Source organism: Astatotilapia calliptera, chromosome 1 (genome assembly GCF_900246225.1).
Source record: "Astatotilapia calliptera chromosome 1, fAstCal1.2, whole genome shotgun sequence".
Lineage (NCBI taxonomy): Eukaryota > Metazoa > Chordata > Actinopteri > Cichliformes > Cichlidae > Astatotilapia > Astatotilapia calliptera.
In genome coordinates, this window is record NC_039302.1 from 6,132,828 (window position 1) to 6,153,792 (window position 20,965).

Below are 20,965 nucleotides of genomic sequence, written 5' to 3' on the forward strand. Positions count from 1 at the left end.
TTAATTTTCTCAAAAATTGACAGTGCGTCTTATAATCCGGTGTACCTTATGTATGAATTCTGGTTGTGCTTTTACAGACCTCAAAACAATTTTATGTGGTACACGGTGCTCAAAAATCTGTCAAAAATATATATTTTTTAATACTTTTTATTTTTTTTTACTTTTTCCAAGTTTATAGAACATACAAACAAAAAGAAAAGAAAAAAGGGAAGGAACACAAAAGGAACATAATGAACAGAATCTCTGGGCCAAAGTTTTTTTTTTCCAATAGTCCAAAATACAGTACTCGGCCTCGCACGGCACATCATACCCAAATACTTTCTTCATTGTTACCGCAATACACTAAGATTTGACATTTTTGCACTTCCAAAACACATGAGAATGGTGGCGTTCCAGTCCCCACATAGTCTCCAGCATTGCTAGGGTGTTTTCAGCTGCTTGCTTTTGATATAAGGAGTAATAAAAAACCTAATTACATTTTTCCAACCATATTCTCTCCATTGTCTAGAGCTAGTGGAATTATGCTGTGAGAGACATGTGAATCCCCAATCATCCTCTGACAATTTAAGATGTAATTCAAATCCCCACTTTTGTTTAATATATAATGTTTCATTCCTATTCAAATTTCGCAGACCATTATATAATTTTGATACAATTTTTGATGGAAGATTTTTATACGCACCTGATATTATTTCTGTTATCTGGCTACCTTCCCTCAGGGCCTTCCTCCTGATTCCTGTATTATAAAAGTGTCTTAATTGGAAACAAGTCTGATTTATCCAGTCCAAACTGTCTGTGTAGTTTGTCGAAATATTTGAATATTTTCCCATCTATTAATGTGCACATTGCCATAATTCCTTTATTAATCCATCCTAAAAATGTACTATCCCATTAGCCACTTAGGAATTTTTGAGAATATGCAGGCCAAACCAACAGTTTGCAGTCTTCTTCAATTCTACACTTCGTCACTATAACCCACCAGAGTTTAATAGTGAATTCAGTAATAGGATTTGCATGTGTAGACTGTATAGTTTCTTCTCCCAATCTTGCTTGTGGTTGACATGATGAACAATAATTTATCTCAATATGTTTCCATTTTGAGGTGTAGTCCGGTGAGCACCAGTATACAATATATCTCAGCTGGGCTGCATATAAGTATTCCTTGAAATTCATGAGGGCGAGTCCAACTAGGAAAAGAAAGAGGAGGAGGGTTTTAAATCTTACTCTTGGCTTTGTCGCTTTCCAAATAAATCTGCTCACTAGTTTATCACTTTTGCCAAATTGTACGTCTGGTATATAGACTGGAGATCCATGACAAGTGGTGCCCATTTAGTCAAATCTTTTTGAATCGCGTTGCTAATCTTGCCATAATTTGCCTCATATAATGTGCCTAATTCACAGATTAGATAGACACCTAAATATTTGATCTTATTTGAGTCCCATTTTAGTTTATATTTCTTTTGAATTGAATCTCTGGGGGAATAGTTCATACAAAGTACGTGAGTCTTTAAGATGTTTAGTTTATACCCTCATTTTTTACCAAAATGTTTAAATACTTTAATCAATTGAGGAAAGGTCGTGTCAGGATCCTGTAAGTATATTATTATATCATCACCAAAGAGACCTATTCATTGTTCAACTTTAGAAACTGTAACCCCTTTTAAATGATGGTTTTGATTCTAGATCTGCCAGCTTGTTTCGGATCAATTTCTGTGCTTTTAGGCTTTGGAAGAGCGCTTCGGTTAGCTCCAGTGTCATGTCTTCTATGTCTTCTCAGACCTTCATTATCTTGTTTGATTTCTGATTTCAATGATTCGATACCCTTTAGTAGCTCACCAGCTGAATTGCTAGCTATGCTAACGGGGCTCATGCTAGCTTGTCCTGTCACGATGCTAGCATTAGGAAGTGGCTTTATCCTGTCCCTTTGGCATTTTGAGTTCCCTTTGCCTTATTCCGCCACCAGCTTTGTCTTGCCCAGTTGAATTGTCTGTTAACGAGTTTCGGTGTTTTTCTATCAAGATTGTGGGGAGCAGCCACCGAATAGGTCCACTGACTACGTCATGACACCAGAAACCGCCCAAAAATTTTTAATATGACTTTGGTAAGCTACGAAGCCACACCACTTAGATTGTCGTAGGATTGCGGCTACCGTAGTCAAGAGCCTCACGGAGTTATCTGGGTCCAAAACTCCTTTCGCTTTAGATCCCAAAGTCAAACAATAGTACGGGATCACTGAGAGTTAAAAACGGTGTAAATCAGGGGTTGACAACCCTGGGCACGCGTGCCATCAGGGTTAACTGATGGCACAACCATAGCTGGACAACTTTAATCGCATGGCTGGATGCTGTAAACGGACCAAACTTCGGTCAGGAGAACAACTGAGAATTCATCCACAATACGAGGTTAGTCATTAATATACTGCAACGACATGGGAATAGAGCAGCTGTGAGAGAATTCAACATTAATGAATCAATGTTATGGAAGTAGAGGAAGCAAGAGGAATGAGTTGAGTAAAGTTTGACTTATCTGTCCGTTTTGTTTCACTTAATGTACCTTATAATCCCGTGCACCTTATGTATGAAAACAGACCCATTCATCGGCAGTGCGCCTTATGGTCCGAAAAATACGGTATACGTCTTGCTTAGGCCCACACAAAGTCCTAAAGATCAGGTCCTATAGCTATTAGTACCAGACTATTCTGTAGAAAGCATTATGTAGTCCAGGCTTATTTGTGCTTCCTAGATATGCCTAAAACAGAATAGAGATTCTGCTCTGTGGAATCACCTCGCAATTTAAATTCAGCAAAGGCCTGGGTGATATCAGGAAAATCTAATATTGTAATATTTTTGCATTTTTTATTGCGATTCAAGATATATATCATGAAGTGTTTAAATAACTTCCAAAAACATGTTATTTTCAACCGTATAGTGAATAAAATTGCACTGGTATACTCATTCAAATCGACCATTCAATATTTTTTTCTACTTTGAATACAATAAATCTGAATGAATTGACATGTTTTATTTCAATCATTTTTTAACCCTCAGTTGTACATAGAAGTTTTTTTCCAAATGACAATACTGTGACAGTAACTCTCTTTCTGTGGTCAACATTAGAGCTTCAACAAACTGAAGATCATAACAACAAGAAAGTACATCAAGCAAGAATTCGCAAGACAAAATAAAACGAGTGAAATTAGAAAGGCTCTTTTTTGTGCTTATAACATATAAAAACAGTAAAATTAAAAATGCAATGACCTCATATTACAGAAACAAAAGTCTAGATAGTGACTAAAAGCGACTGACCAAGAGCAGTCACAGGTATCACAGCTGGTTTATTCAATATTTTCTTTGGTGTGTAGGGAGATGTTGACATGCAACATTTAAAACATTCTTCATTTTGCAGTTGAAGGATAAATGGACTAGACTGATTCCTATATAGCGCGTTTCAACTCTCCCAGAGTACTAGAAGCGCTCTATACAACATGCCACATTCACCCAATCACACCCATTGGCACAAGCACTTCTAAACAGAGTGCTTACGAACTACATTCACACTCCGATGGATGCATCGGAGAGCAACTTGGGGTTAGTATCTTGCCCAAGGATACTTGACACGCAGACTGGACGAGCCAGGAATCGAACCACTAACCTTCCGATCAGTAGGTGACCTACCTACCTCCTGAACTACAGCCACCCCCAGTGGATGACTTTTCAGCTGGTGGAATAAATTTATGGCAATGCTACCCTTTGTGGCAATAGTTTTGTGGCATGTTTTATGGCAAATTACTGCATTTTGTTTGGCATCCTCCTTGTTAAATCACAAAACAAAACAGTGAATTACATGCACATAGCTTAATATTGCCATGGGAATTTATAGTTTATGGTTGCAAAAGAACCATTTTAACCAAACCAAAACTCGCAATACATAAAGTATATCTAATACATCGCCTACCCCTAGTTCTGCATGCACTTTCCTTTTTAATAAAGCATTCAGTAGAGCATTAGATCTTGAACAGTTTTCTTGGTTATGCTCCTGGTTCATAATCTGTGCTATGTCCTGTTTAATTTTTGTTATCAGGACACTCTTCTGTCTTTCCTTCTCTAATCTGGCCTAAGAAAACAGCTTTCCCTCCCTGAGCCTGGTCAGGCCAGAGGTTTTTACATGTTAAAGGGGAGTTTTTATTCTGCTCCATACTGCAAGTGCTTGCTCATTGGGGATCGCTGAGTTTTAATTTACAATTCTTTAGTTTACTTACCATTAGGGCTGCCACGATTAGTCAACTAGTCACGATTACGTCGACTATTAAAATCGTCGTCGAGTGATTTAATAGTCGACGCGTCGTTTGAAGCTTTGTAAGATCCCAAAAGACGCAGGAATAAGTAGCAGGATTTAAGAGTGTAATAACGGACTGAAACAGAAGATGGCAGCACTGCATGTACAAGGATGCCAGCTGCCGTTAAACCCCGAAGAAAAAGTAGCTGTGTCCCAGAATTCATAGCGCAGCCCAGCGCAGTTTCCAACAATGGCGGCAGCTAGTTAGTTTTAATATTACTCTTATTATTCTTTCTGGGTCACAAAATAAACGTTTAACATATTTTCAGGCGAGAATGTAGCTGTGTAAACCTCAAATATCTGCTCAGTTTATCAAGACACCACATATTTTCAAAAGCGCTCCGACGTTTTCGGAGACGTCTGTTACCCACTAGCTCGATAGCTAGCCGGGGGCTAGGTCACTAGAGCCGTGAGAACACCGGACTCCCGGCAAATCGTTTTCAAACCCACCGCCGTCTTTCACTACTCAGGTTAAACATGATATATAAGTCACTTAGATAACTTAAAAATGTTATCGTTTGGCTTTTTTCAGTATTTTATTTGTTCCTGAGTAAATCGGTTTGGCTGAGATTAAAGTTACAGTTTTTACACAGCTGAATAAACGTCAAGCAGACAGCTGATCATCAGAAGTGTGAGATGCTCGAGAATTTACTCCGGTGTCCTGTTATATTTTAGATAGCAAGGAGTTTATTAAACTTCACCGAAACAATCTGCAGATTTCATTAAACTTTAATAAGCTACCATCTTGTCTTTATTGTTAGTTAGCACATACCTTACACACTTAAAGCTGTAAGCTAATGATAGTTATATAAGAGCAGATGCTGCTGGTGCAATAAGCTGTAGTTTTACGTCCAATGGATGATGATCTGATTAGTCGACTAATCGCAAAAATAATCGGTGACTAGTCGACTATCAAAATAATCGTTTGTGGCAGCCCTACTTACCATAAACTATTACAAAAGATGACTACTGGACTTAGTCATTTTCAGCCATATAACAAAGCTGCAGACAGACAAGACACAATATCACACTTCAACCTGTAATTGTGTATAAGCCTGGCAACAGAATAGCAAACGCTGGAAAGCCAAACCTTATCACAAATAAGTCTTACCACGGCTAAGTCCATCAGGGCCTCTGAGTATCCGGCACTCCTCTATCTGTCCATATGGCGAAAACATCAGTCGGATATCATTCTCGTTACACTTCTTGGAGATCATTCCAATAAACAGTTTTCTGTCCTCCACTGCTGTATTAAACATAAGACAACATTAAACATCTGTGCATTATATCAAGAATTATGGTGCCCTGCAATATTCAACATGCATAAAAGTATGTTTATTAGCAGGTACTTATGCTACAAAATCCTTACCATTGTTTTTCTCACTATCAGCGGGCTTCATCTGGATTGGATGGTGCATCTGAGCAAGACAGTAAATATATATATTATTTCATAAAATACACAACATGTAGAGATACAGAAACGAATATGTTGGTTTCATGTGCCAAGTTATGTAAAATTACTATTGTGTGCTTGTTAGAGATGTTTGGATCCCATTTGACTACAGATACCTGAAAAGCTCCACAAACAGAAAGACCTTTCTCTTTTACATAGATACATATACATACATAGATAATATCGACAAATGGTATATTTTCCTTTAAGACACATGAAACATCTTCAGTGCAGTTATTTACTAAGATATGACATGGCAACGTCCTATTGTATTGTCCCAACAAGTCCTGAATTACATGTTTGCCTACAGATCAGCTCCTTTTGCATCAGCTGGCTGCTGCGATCTGTACCAAGTTTTCTCTACAGTAGGGGGCACTGTCACTACACTACTTCTTACAGAAGAACAGAAAATAAAATAAATAGACAAGGATTGTTTAAAATAAGGAAGTGCATGTTTATGCTGCATTTTTATGTTAAAAGACCTGCTTTTTTTTAAAACATTTTTTCATTAATTTAAAAACAAAACTGAGTGACACTTTCACTATTGATCAAGCATTGACATTTTTCTTAGATTGTTTTTGAAATACTGCATTTTAAGTGGAAAGTCTTTCTGCAACATCACACGGAGGGGGGATTGTACTCCTCAGAAGGTAAATGGCAGGGTGCAGTTGGTCCATTAGTGGAACCTCGGATAGAGGAGGGACAATGCGGTTTTCGTCTTGGTCGCGGAACACTGGACTAGCTCTTTATCCTCTAAGACAGCGCTCTCCAACCTTTTTTGCTCCACGGACCGGTTTATGCCCGACAATATTTTCATGGACCGGCCTTTAAGGTGTCGCGGATAAATACAACAAAATAAAACTAGTACTGGTACCGAAAAAAAGAAGATTTATTCATAACACACGTGAAAAGACCCAGGAAAACCGAGTTAACGATAAAAACGATAACAAAATAACGCTGAAAACCGATAAAAACCCTGAAAACCATACATTTCACACCTGAGCCTCAACTCTCGCGGCCCAGTACCAAACGACCAGTACCCCGAGGCCCTCCAACAAGCACTAGAGTGGTTCCCAGTGTGAATTTGTGGGAATAAAAATCCGCACCTCAAAATCAAAGGCCATGGTCCTCAGCAGCAAAAGAGTGAAGTGCTCAGTCCGGGTCAGGGATGAGTTGCTGCCTGAAGTGGAGGAGTTTATCTCTGCGTTGTGTTTACAAGTGAGAGGAGAGTGAGAGACAGAGATGGACCTGTGGAAGCGTCTGCATTTATACAGACACTGTCGGTCGTGCCAAAGAGGGAGCCGAGTGTAAAAGGGAAGCTCTCAATTTACCAGCCAGTCTGTGTAACCTACCCTCACCTTCCTACTGTCACGAGCTTTGGGTAAAGCCCAAAAGAGGGAGATTGTGCAAATACAACAGCAGAAATTAGTTTCCTTCAAAGAATGGCTGGGCTCTCCTGTAGAGATAGGGAGACGAGTCATTCGAGAGGGGCTCAGAGTAAAACCACTACTCCTCAGGATCGAAAAAAGACAGTTAAGGTGGTTGGGGCATCTGATTAGCATACCCCCTGAGCATCTCCTGGGTGAGGTGTTCGGGGCATATCCCACTCGGAGGAGGCCCCATAGCTGACCGACCCAAACACTAACCCTATCTTAATATCAAGAAAACTAGTTAAGATTTGACAGTGGATAGCTATTTATGTACTTAGCACTTTTAAACCCTCCTTTTATTCTTTCTTAGCCACTTGTTAGTGAATTTGTAGGTTTAATAGTTTCATAGTTCATTGAAAAAAGTATGATTATAAGGATTGCGATTTAAACTGAACCAATCCTGATAAACAGGGGGAGACAGGTTTTTTTCTTGAACTGATATTTTTTTTATCTTCCTTAGTCAATTTGCCGTTTAATTCCTCTAATCTGCAGTTTTACTTTTCTATTTTTCCAGTATTATTGGGAACATCACACCAACTGCTATGCAAAGAATCTGGAGGGTAAATGCTTAGTGCACCTCTGTGGACAACTGCTGAAAAAAATAGAGACGTCACAGAAATCAATAGCCTTTGATGTCTCAAAATGAGTGATTTAATTTCCTTTCAGACAGACAAAATATGCTTAATCTCTATCCACTTTTCTGATGGATAACCAAAAATTCAAGTTCAAGGTTTCAATGTGAACTGCACATGTGATGAAAGGGCAAATCAAGGACTATCACCTACCCCTGGCAGAATCTTCATGTTGTGCAGAGCATTCTGCGCTTCTAAGGCTGATTTGCGGCTATAGTAAGTTACAAAACAGCAACCTGCCAGAGATTGAAAAAGAAAAATCTTACTCAGCTGATTCACATCATACAAAGATCATGTTTTTCCTTTTTTGCTAATTAAAAACAAAGGACATTAACAAAGCAAACCAAAAATAAAATCAATATATTCAATTTCAGAAGATTAGTAGTATAACTGGTTCAATTAATTCAGTCTTTTTTAAAACATAAAAATGAACTAATATTACTCTAGGTTTAGCAAATGTCAGAATAATAATAGTGTTTTGAGGGGTTATTTTGCCACCTCTAGAAAATGCACAGAATGTCACATAACAGAAGAAGCAAAGGATAAAATAATGCCTTGTATTACAATATGCATTAAAAATAACAAATGACAGTGATGTAAACTTTCTTAAACTCCTGTACCTCACAAAGTACAAGGGAAATAACTACTGTTAACACTTCATAAACATTCATAGGCAAGGTGTTGATAAAATTCAGCTCAATAAAGATAACCCTATTATGCACGCATGCATTTTGCAAATAACAATTCTTAACTCATTAATGTGGTCAGTGAAGAATACATGTAACATAATTTAACCTACATGTTCATGGAGCACTTTATTCTATACATGTTAAGCACTTAATCTAATCAGAGATGGAAGCCAGAGCACCACCACCACCCACCCAGCATGGACAGAACTTTTAAACTCCACAAAGAAAGGCCCCTGTTGGGTTTCCAACCAGGAATCTGAATGCTGCAAGGCGACAGTGCGAACCACTCCACCACTGTGCTGCCCATGAGCCGTTTAGAGCCGCACATGATTTTAAAACAACATGGGTTGTGTTTAATTCATCAACGATTATTATTATTCATTCAAATCAGATCCACAATAACACGTATATGCTGTTGATGAAATGATATCAGCCGAGGAAGGAGACGATATTAAGACGATATTAAGAAGTCGCTGGAGTTTATGACAGAGGAGATTTCTACTGTCAAACTGCAGCAGAAAGCCATCCTGGACCTGGTCGAGGAAGTTAAGGCTCTCCGCATCCAGAACGCCGAGAAGGATCGGCGGCTGGCGTACCTGGAGAACAGAGTGGCGGATTTGGAGCAGTACACCCGGATGAACGATGTTATCATCACGGGGCTTCGCATCAAACCCCGGTCATACGCCCGGGCGGTCGCCACTGACAATGTAGGAGGGCCAGGAGAGGAAGATGTCAACTCCACGGAGCATCAAGTGGTTACCTTTCTACGGTCCAAAGGTGTGGAAGTGGATTATAACAACATTGAGGCTTGCCACCCTCTACCCCGAAAAAATGACAGTAACAAACCAGCCATCATTGTGAGATTTGCAAACAGAAAACAGAAAACAGCACTGTTAAAACAAGGAAGGAAACTGAAAGGATCCGATGTCTTCATGAACGAACATCTGATAAAAAGAAATGCGGACATTGCCAGGAAAGCACGTTACTTGAAGAAACAGGGAAAAATTCAAAATACATGGACCACCAACTGCAAAGTATTCATTAAACTCAATGGAACACCGGAACAAGCCAAAGTGTTGGTCATCAGAAATATGGAAGAGCTGGACAAATACTGAGGTCAACTTACTCTGGAGGTATGAATACACATGTGACGTGACACACAACACAACACATGGCACAGTCCAAAAGAACTTCATCTGCATACAGCAACAATATCAACATAACTCATTGGAATTCTCTTTATGATAATCTGGAACTGAGAACATTTCGATACACAGACCATAATGTTCTAGACTTAGAAAAGGATATAGACCCGGAAAATAATTTCTTCTACAACATCAGCTGTAACTGCTGCTACTTCACTGATGAACAGTTTAAGCACACCATCAACACGGAAAATAAATTATCAATAATCCATTTTAATAGCAGAAATCTGTATGCCAACTTCAACAATATAAAGGAATATCTAAATGAGTTGACAAATCCATTTGGAATTATTGCCATTTCTGAAACATGGATCAATGCGGAGAAAGGAATGGACTTTGGACTGGAGGGATATGAAGTGAATTTTGTAAATAGAAGGAACAAGAGTGGAGGGGGAGTAGCTGTGTATGTGGATAAAAACCTAAACTACAAGGTGGTAGAAAGTATGACAACTGTAACTGATAATTTACTAGAATGTATAACAATTGAAATTTATAAGGAAAAAGAAAAAAATGTAATAATTAGCTGTATATATAGAACACCTGGCTCTAGTATTCAAGTATTTAATGACTTCATAGAGGAAATATTCTCTAAAACAAATCAAAAAGTTATGTTTATCTGTGGTGATTTTAATATTGACCTTACTTGACAATATTTTCACTAACAATATGGAAAACAACATTGTGAGCGGAATATTAATTAATGACATCAGTGATCACCTACCAGTTTTTGCAGTTTATGACACTAATTATAAGAAAAATCAGCATGAAGAACAACTGAGATACAGACGTGTAAGGACAGAAGAAACTATGACTGCATTTAAGAACGATCTATTAAATCAGGACTGGGACAAGGTGTACAAAGAAGCTGATATTGATATTGCATATGGCATATTTTTAAGAATATTCATGGAGTTGTACGATAAAAACTGTCCAACAATAAAATACAACAGAAAGCACAAATATTCAGATAGACCATGGCTCACTAAGGGTTTACAAAATGCATGTAAAAAGAAAAATACACTCTATAGGGAATACCTAAAACAAAGAACAAAAGATGCTGAAAATAAATATAAAAAATACAAAAATAAGTTGACCAATATTATACGTGTATGTAGAAAGGAGTATTATAGTAAAATATTGAACAACAATAAACATAATATGAAAGGAATATGGGATGTTTTAAACGGTATCATTAAAAATAATTCTGGACAACAAAGTTATCCACAATACTTTATCGATAATGGCAATATTATGGAAAACACTGCTGATAAGGTCAACAGCTTTAATCATTATTTTGTAAATATTGGACCAAAACTGGCAGAACAAATTCCTGAGTCACTGCCATCAGTAGACTGTAGTGAAAACCTGATTGATAGGAACCCTAACTCAATGTTCCTCACATCAGTGGAGGAAAAAGAAATAATTGACATTGTACACATGTGTAAATATAAAACATCCACTGATTGTAATGATATTGACATGAAAATCGTCAAGAAGGTCATTGAAGGAATTGTAGGACCTCTAACATATATTTGCAACTTATCATTTCAGACGGGAAAAGTGCCAAACAAAATGAAAATAGCTAAAGTTGTGCCGCTGTATAAAACCGGGGATAGACGCCACTTCACAAATTACAGGCCTGTTTCTTTACTACCACAATTCTCCAAAATCCTAGAAAACCTGTTTAATAAACGATTAGACAAATTCTTAGATAAATATAAATTACTCTCTGACAGTCAATATGGATTCAGATCAAAAAGATCAACATCTCTGGCATTAATCGAATCAATTGAGGAGATTACGAATGCTATAGATCAGAAACAGTATGCAGCTGGAGTATTTCTGGATCTCAAGAAAGCATTCGACACAATCAATCATCACATATTAATTAATAAACTGGAACGGTACGGGATTAGGGGGGTTGTACTGCAATGGGTGAAAAATTATTTAAGTGACCGGAAACAATTTGTGAAGCTGGGTGTCCATTCCTCATCATGCTTGGACATTGCTTGTGGTGTTCCACAAGGCTCTGTACTGGGTCCAAAATTATTTATTATTTATATAAATGATATTTGTAAGGCATCTGATATATTAAAATTAGTATTATTTGCAGATGACACAAATATTTTTTGTTCTGGGGGGAATCTAAAGGAGCTGCTGGATACAATTACTTCAGAAATGTGCAAAATTAAAAAATGGTTTAACAGGAACAAACTATCGCTAAATCTAAGTAAAACTAAAATTATCTTATTTGGGAATTCCCTTAGAAATGCACAAGTGCAGATTCATGTAGATGGTGTGGAAATTGAAAGAGTACTTGAACATAAGTTTCTTGGTGTGATTATAGATGATAAATTAAACTGGAAGTCTCATATAAATCATATACATAACAAAATTTCAAGAAGTGTCTCAATCTTGAGTAAAGTAAAACACATTCTGGACCACAAATCACTCCACATTCTCTATTGTTCCCTGATTGCACCGTATTTGAATTACTGTGCAGAGGTTTGGGGCAATACTTACAAATGTTCGCTATCATCAATCTTTATATTACAAAAAAGGGCCATAAGGATAATCCATAAAACTGGTTACAGAGATCATACAAATCCACTATTCTTAAAATCAAAAATTCTAAAATTCACAGATCTGGTTCATTTTCTCACAGCACAAATTATATATAAAGCAATAAATAACCTGCTTCCTGACAATATTCTAAAAATGTTTTCTAGAAGGGAACGGGGATACAATTTGAGGGGGGAATTAAATTTAAAACATCCTCGTATCCGTACAACATTAAAAAGTTTTTGCATCTCTGTGTGTGGAGTGAAGCTGTGGAACAGACTAAGTAAAGATATGAAGCAATGTCCAAGCATGGCGCAGTTTAAAAAGCGGTTTAAGGATATGGTTTTTACAGGGTACAGGGAAAAGGTAGAGATTTGATAGGGTGTTCTTGTCTAATATTTTCATGTGTGTGCGCATGCACGGGTTTGTTGGTATGGGTATATATATGTATGTGTATATGTATGTATGTATGTATATATATATGTGTATGTATGTATGTATGTATATATATATGTATATATATGTGTATATGTATATGTGTATATATGTATATGTATATATATATGTATATATATATATGTGTATGTGTGTGTATGTATGTGTGTATATGTATGTATATATATATATATATATATATATATATATTAAATATATATAAAATTGTAGGTTGTGTATCCTTCAGGTGTTAATGGGGTTATTGAAAATGTGTATATGTGCGTATGTGTGTATATACGTAGGTATGGATAGATAGAAACATATATGTGTATATATTAAAAAAAAATAAAAAATAAAAAATTACACATAACATATAATGTAATTACAAGGAGGTATTTCTGTAGTCTATTGATACTAGATAGTGGAAAAGGGGTGGGATTAAATAAGCTTATGCTTCTTCCTGCTCCTTTTTGAACATGGACGTTATTTGGAGTTGTGGTTGCTCGTTTTCCTTTTGTTTGCTTTGTTCATTTGTCTCTTTTAATTCTATTTTTTTTTTAATACTTTTTCAACATGTTCAAAATAAAGATTCAATCAATCAATCAATCAATATCTATTCCGTTTACAAAATTAAAAAGTTTCAAGAAAACAGTGGTTTCTTTTTAAGAATTGTTGAGGACTGATTTATAGACAAACATGTGGGATAATACCACAGCAGTAGCTGTACTTTCCATCTTTTTGTCTAACACACAGTGACCATCCATCCATCCATTCGCTTCCGCTTGTCCTTTTCAGGGTCGCGGGGGGCGCTGGAGCCTATCCCAGCTGTCATAGGGCGAGAGGCGGGGTACACCCTGGACAGGTCGCCAGTCTGTCGCAGGGCTAACACACAGGGACAGACAATCACACAGTGACCAAACACATTATATGTTTCATAAAGTACAGGAACTTCTATATGTTAGTAGTTCTCCAAAAGCCACTCGGACTTGTTCCAATTAAGGACAGATTACAAATGTGTGTTGTAGTCCCCATCACTATAATGGCATAGTCTGGTTATTGAAAAACTTTCACGGGAGCTTCTTAGAAACAGTATAGTAATAGAAGAAATTGGAAAACATCTCAGAACCAAACAGTATACCAGGGTGTCCAAACCTTTTGCAAAGAGGGCCCGATGTGGGGAGGAGAGGTGGGGGCTGACCATTCAGCCTGACATTCTACAAACCATTAACATTAAATGCAAATGAATTATTTAATGACATTTTTATTGCAAATGGCATACTTTTCATTTCTTCACACAGAACGCAAATAAATCTTAACTGTTTTACCAAAATCACTATTGAAAACTTTTGAGAAGGTTAAACATATCCTCCAATAAAAATCCATTCACTGAGATTGTAGAATTCATTCTCCTCAAAAGACTTAACAAATAACTTGCCTGCACTAATGTGAAGGGTGACACTGAGATCTTGATTGCATTAAAAAGGCCAGGTCTGGCTCAGAGACAGTGATTTTGATGCACAAGATGTCATGCTGGTGACTTCTTGCTAAAGTTCATAACCAAGAATGTCTTGCCAAACAAGCTTATCAATTTCTTAGAAATGTTCAAATCTCTTGGAACCTGCTTTCATAAAGCTGGTGGTAAAAGTTGAAAAGCAGGAGCTGTTGGTGCCAAATGTGACACTGAGCGTCACACTGTAGCTTGATGAGCTCCACCTGCAGGTGGTCTGGAGCGTCACCGGGGTTCACGGAGAAAGGAGAGGAAAAACCAGCAAAATCCAGGACACGCTGTTGAAACTCCTCAGCGAGAAATTAGATGTCTGCACGATTCTCCTCATACAGGGAGTGCAGAATTATTAGGCAAATGAGTATTTTGTCCACATCATCCTCTTCATGCATGTTGTCTTACTCCAAGCTGTATAGGCTCGAAAGCCTACTACCAATTAAGCATATTAGGTGATGTGCATCTCTATAATGAGAAGGGGTGTGGTCTAATGACATCAACACCCTATATCAGGTGTGCATAATTATTAGGCAACGTCCTTTCCTTTGGCAAAATGGGTCAAAAGAAGGACTTGACAGGCTCAGAAAAGTCAAAAATAGTGAGATATCTTGCAGAGGGATGCAGCAGTCTCAAAACTGAAAAGCTTCTGAAGCGTGATCATCGAACAATCAAGCGTTTCATTCAAAATAGTCAACAGGGTCGCAAGAAGCGTGTGGAAAAACCAAGGCGCAAAATAACTGCCCATGAACTGAGAAAAGTCAAGCGTGCAGCTGCCAGGATGCCACTTGCCACCAGTTTGGCCATATTTCAGAGCTGCAACATCACTGGAGTGCCCAAAAGCACAAGGTGTGCAATACTCAGAGACATGGCCAAGGTAAGAAAGGCTGAAAGACGACCACCACTGAACAAGACACACAAGCTGAAACGTCAAGACTGGGCCAAGAAATATCTCAAGACTGGTTTTTCTAAGGTTTTATGGACTGATGAAATGAGAGTGAGTCTTGATGGGCCAGATGGATGGGCCCGTGGCTGGATTGGTAAAGGGCAGAGAGCTCCAGTCTGACTCAGACGCCAGCAAGGTGGAGGTGGAGTACTGGTTTGGGCTGGTATCATCAAAGATGAGCTTGTGGGGCCTTTTCGGGTTGAGGATGGAGTCAAGCTCAACTCCCAGTCCTACTGCCAGTTTCTGGAAGACACCTTCTTCAAGCAGTGGTACAGGAAGAAGTCTGCATCCTTCAAGAAAAACATGATTTTCATGCAGGACAATGCTCCATCACACGCGTCCAAGTACTCCACAGCATGGCTGGCAAGAAAGGGTATAAAAGAAGAAAAACTAATGACATGGCCTCCTTGTTCACCTGATCTGAACCCCATTGAGAACCTGTGGTCCATCATCAAATGTGAGATTTACAAGGAGGGAAAACAGTACACCTCTCTGAACAGTGTCTGGGAGGCTGTGGTTGCTGCTGCACGCAATGTTGATGGTGAACAGATCAAAACACTGACAGAATCCATGGATGGCAGGCTTTTGAGTGTCCTTGCAAAGAAAGGTGGCTATATTGGTCGCTGATTTGTTTTTGTTTTGTTTTTGAATGTCAGAAATGTATATTTGTGAATGTGGAGATGTTATATTGGTTTCACTGGTAAAATAAATAATTGAAATGGGTATATATTTGTTTTTTGTTAAGTTGCCTAATAATTATGCACAGTAATAGTCACCTGCACACACAGATATCCCCCTAAAATAGCTAAAACTAAAAACAAACTAAAAACTACTTCCAAAAACATTCAGCTTTGATATTAATGAGTTTTTTGGGTTCATTGAGAACATGGTTGTTGTTCAATAATAACATTATTCCTCAAAGATACAACTTGCCTAATAATTCTGCACTCCCTGTATGCACACTGATATTCGCCTGTGGAAAACTGGTGATTTTTATTTCCTATAGCAATGCGAAATTTGCAGTATTGGGCTGCATTTGTGACACAGTCAAGTTAGCTATCATTTGTGAGCCGCAGTGAGGCCAGCCGCCTCCTGTCCACCATATAAATTTTCTTGCACTTTTACAACTGCACCGATTCTCCTTCATTGCTGATCGCAAATGTAAGCTTGCGCAGACATAAAAACAAACATTGCACTGAAAGAGCCTGATTGCATCATATTCAAAAATTCATTAAAAGTCACCCTTAACAGTTGATGTGAAACTTTCAGATTTTTTCTCTCCTCTGGGCCAAGTTTCATCTCAAACTGCTTTCAGGTTTCACGTGTGCTCAAATTTAAAAACTTCAAAGGAATGTGATAACGTCCTGTTAGAAATGTTAGAAAATTATAACATCACATACAAATTTTATTAAAATTCATCTGTGACTGTAAACTAGGGATGGACTGATCCGATATTACGTATCGGTCCACTACTGACCTAAATTACTGGATCAGATATCGGAGAGAAATTCAAAATTTAATCCGATCCATTAAATATCACAAAAGCACCTCACAAAACTTGTCACAACATGACTTAACTTCGTTCATACCCTTACCACGTCGGAGCAGTGTGCGTCACGTGATAGAGCGGCTGCGCGAGACCTCTCGGCGGTCTGGTTGAAGCCTCACTACCAACCCGGCATTTCATCTCCGAGAAAGTGATCCCACAGAGAAGTAAAGCAAGTGTGTAAGTTCATCCCTGAGTGTTTGTAAAGCATTCCTGCATTAAGCTTAACAACCGATATCTCTCTCTCCTGCTGCTACTTCAATCATGAAACTGATCAATGATCAGCTGATCGGCTTTTCTCTTGTTTGTTTTTGGCCCACTTTGCACCAGAAAGAGGAAACCAGCGGCTGAACAACAGCAGCACGTTTAAGCTTGATCAGCTGTTGTTAGAATGTATTTAATATTACTTTCTACTCGAGGATCTTTTTCTACAGCTGAAGCTGGTAACTGTGCAGGGGCGGAGCTAGCAAAGTTTAGCCAGGGGGGCCGATAGGGCATTAACAGGGAAAAGGGGGCACAAAGACATACTTTTCTTTCTTATTCTCATTTAAAATGTCGAGCTTTTAATAAATAATTATCTGACACCCAAAGTTTTAATTTGATGTAAAATGAATAGAAGTCAATTACTGTATATAGTGACTATTAAGTCTAATATATATACCCTAGTAAGCTATAGTACTTTTTCCTTTGGGAAGGTACCATCTGTGCAGTCTGCAATTTTGTTGAAGAAAGATGTTGAATCTATTTAATATTTCTTGAAAAATAATTGATTTCTGTGCATTTTTTTTCACACTGCATCAAATTAAGGTTGATTACGTCGATTAAGCATCATGAGGTGGAGTGTGAGGGGTGGTTCCCTATTTTTTATTTATTTATTTTTGTTGTTGCTGGGAGTTGGAACCCTATTAGTTAGGTTGCTTAATATTTATGCTAAGTACTCTTTAAAATACCAGAATAGGGAGGATGGTGTAGGTTTAAGTTTATTACATTGATCAGTATTGCTGAACTATGAAATATTTTTTTTTGCATACAGGTATAACAGAATAGCTTTAGTGTAGTTGTTGTTTTAAACTTGAGTATGAACTTATACAAAATGCAGCAAGATATTTAAAAACAGTTTTGTTGATTAAAAAACACTATAGCGGATTCATATCGGTATCGGCAGATATCCAAATTTATGATATCGGTATCGGTATCGGACATAAAATTCATATCGCGATCTAATTTGAAGCATGTGCGGTAACAATATATATCGCGATATATTCTTTTCTTCTGTATAACGTATTTTCCACACTATAAGGACTTAAAATCCTTTAATATTCTCAAAAATCGAGAGTGTGCCTTATGTATGAATTCTGGTTGTGCTTACTGACCTCGAACAGATTTTGGCTGCAGAAATCTGTTAAAAATGTTTTAGTACAACTTTGGTAAGCGGCACTGCTTGATGGATCGTCAGAGCATTACGGCTGCCGTAGGGAGGAGCTTCGCGGAGTAATCTGGGTCCAAAACTCCGTCCACTTCCCAAAGTCAAACCAACACTAAGAGTTAAAAACGGTCTAAATTCTTTCATCTTTAATTAAATCATCAGCGTTGCTGCTTTACCAGGTGTAACAATTAAGTTTAACATCCAGGCATCCATGAAAACAGAATTTATTAAATTTAACGGAGTTAGAAGTTAGCAGGAAGTTAGCTCGCTAGTTTCCACCTAAACATTTCATAGCATGTTCTGACTGAGAGATTTTTGAAACTAATTCAAACGTACAGCTCTGCTATCACTTCCAACATAAATGAAGACAGAAAACTAAACAGCAGCGGCGTTTGCAGGGTTACTGAAGTTGGACTAGCTGGTATATAATGTTGTGCTACGTGATTGCTAGCGACACAGCTATGTTAGCATAACATTAGCACAGTGAAGCAGGAGGATGAACGCCAACTTTTTTTCCACTCATTAAAAGTTAACGTGAGGGATTCTGGTGGTCAGGGACAAATGCAATCGCATAGCAGGATGCTGTACACGGGCCAAACTTCAGTCAGGAGAACAACTGAGATTATTCATCCACAATACGAGGTTAGTCATTAATATACTGCAACAACATGGGAATAGAGCAGCTGTGAGAGAATTCAACATTAATGAATCAATGTTACGGAAGTGGAGGAAGCGCAGTTTTTGGCTTTCCCCATATTTCAACAGTGCTTCATCTCTTTGCTGTGACTGTCGCCATAATTTGCAGATGATAATGGTTGTAGCCGCTGCGATGCTTTCGACCAAAACAGGCGCAGCTTGATGACATCATCAACATACGCTATCGCGATAGAGCGATATAGTCAAAATCTCTATCGTTGGCCAAATTTATATCGTTTATATCGTATATCGTTTATATTGCCCACCCCTACTGCAGCCCATTTAGTTTGAACAAATTGTGTTTGTAATTGTGACAAAGAAGTTACATTTAAGGGTGACATATTAGACTACTACAGGTTCAGAATGAATACAGCTGTTGCATTATGCCTCTCTCATCTGGATATTTGCTGTTTCTTAATGACCTTATGTGAGTATAACTACATGCCGCCGACCTTTGCTCTGCGGTGGATTCTGGCTGCGGTCTCGGAGAACATTAATCTCGTAGACTGCTCCATAAGGTTCAAACAGTTCACGAAGTTGCTCTTCCGACCAAGACCGGGGAATCTGTCCAACAAACATTTTAATGGCATCAATATCTGGTTGGTCAGGGTGGTCCAGGGACCCATTCATCTTCTTCCCACTAGAAAGACAGACAACCGTCCATTAAATTGGAGCTAGAAACAAACTTAAAAGTATGCATTAAACAATAGTGTACATGTACAACATTTATCGATTAGGGTCTGACAGAAAGTGGCTATGGTCACATTTTCACACATTTCTCTAAAATCACCTCTGATTAGGAGCATAAATGACTGATTGTGGTTTTTACTGATTAATTCTATGAATACTCACGAAAGGGACACAAAATATGTTAATTGAATTAATTTCACTTTAATTTTACTCATCTAGCACCAAATCACAACAGCAGTCATCTCAAGGCGCTTAGGGCATTCGCCTCTTTGTTAGATACACTTGATCAACGACACATTAATGCAAATAACTAGTGAGCCAATCACATGGTAGCAACTCAATGCATTCCAGCATGTAGACAGAGTCGAGATGATGCACTGAAGTTCAAACCAGGCAACAGAATGGTGAGGAAAAGTTATTTAAGTGACTTAATGTGGACGGTTTTTGATGCTGCTGTTCTAAGTATTTCAGATACTGCTAATTTGCTCAATCAGCTCTCTAAGTTATAGAGAATGGTCTAAAAATTTTAAATATCCAGTGAGCGGCAGTTTTGTGGGTGAAAATTTCTTGTTTATGCCTGAGATCGGAGCAGAATAGTCAGGCTGCTTCAATCTGATACGAAGCCAACATTAATTCAATAACAAGCCCACTAAGGTAAACAACCGTGATATTAAGAAGTCCATCTGTGAACACATAACACGCCTAATCTTGGAAGAAATGGGTTACAGCAGCGGAAAACCATGCCAGGTGCCACTCCTATCAGATAAGAACAAAACAAGAACAAGGAAACTGAAGCAATTCTAATGGTCTGTTGAGTCAATGTCTGCTGTGAACGGTAGGGTCAGAATTTGGTGTAAACAACATGAAAACATTAATCAGTCCTGCTTTGTATCATCCACTCAGGCTGGTGGCAGGGCAGCGGTGTGGAGGATATATTCCTCGTCTCAACCGAGTATTGTTTGAAAGAAAGTGCTTTTTTCAGTCTGAAGACCAGAAGCTGCTGCTGGCCTTCTACCACTCCTCAGTGGAGGGCATGCTCTCTTACTGCCTGGGAGTTTGGTACACAGGGGCCAATACTGAGAGCAGGAAGGCTGCACAGAGGGTTATTAACAATGCCCCAAAAGGCAGCCCTCTGCCAGCCCTGGAGGCCATTGCCAGATCCTCCTGTCTCAGGAAAAACAGGGTCATCACAGGGGACCTTGCACGCTGCCCACCCATTTTACACGCTGCCCTGTGGGGCTTTTTCCTATCCTGAATATTTATTATTACTTATTAATTAATGCATAAGTACTTCTTATGTGATTTCAAATGGAATAAGCGATAGAACACTCAATTACTAAAATAATCAAAGCACTACAGATTATTACCTGTACTAGCCTTACAATGCACTAAGGAATTTTTAATGTCTAATTAAGCTGCGCT

At 38.2% G+C, this 20,965-nt stretch overlaps 1 protein-coding gene across 14 annotated transcripts in view; it reads right to left on the reverse strand.

Moving 5' to 3' along the window:
• Positions 1–20,965, reverse strand: part of celf1 (cugbp, Elav-like family member 1) — a 55,822-nt gene that overhangs the window by 23,169 nt on the left and 11,688 nt on the right. For 8 of the 14 annotated variants that reach the window (XM_026156698.1, XM_026156181.1, XM_026156622.1 and 5 more), the window contains 4 exons: positions 19,306–19,493; positions 8,004–8,086; positions 5,705–5,753; positions 5,447–5,581 (listed from right to left, as the gene is read on the reverse strand). In XM_026156698.1, coding sequence (XP_026012483.1) covers positions 5,447–5,581; positions 5,705–5,753; positions 8,004–8,086; positions 19,306–19,483 — 445 coding nt within the window. In that variant the 5' untranslated portion in view covers positions 19,484–19,493. The remainder of the gene's footprint in view (positions 1–5,446; positions 5,582–5,704; positions 5,754–8,003; positions 8,087–19,305; positions 19,494–20,965) is intronic. The other 6 variants (XM_026156258.1, XM_026156327.1, XM_026156543.1 and 3 more) reach the window with 3 other exon arrangements.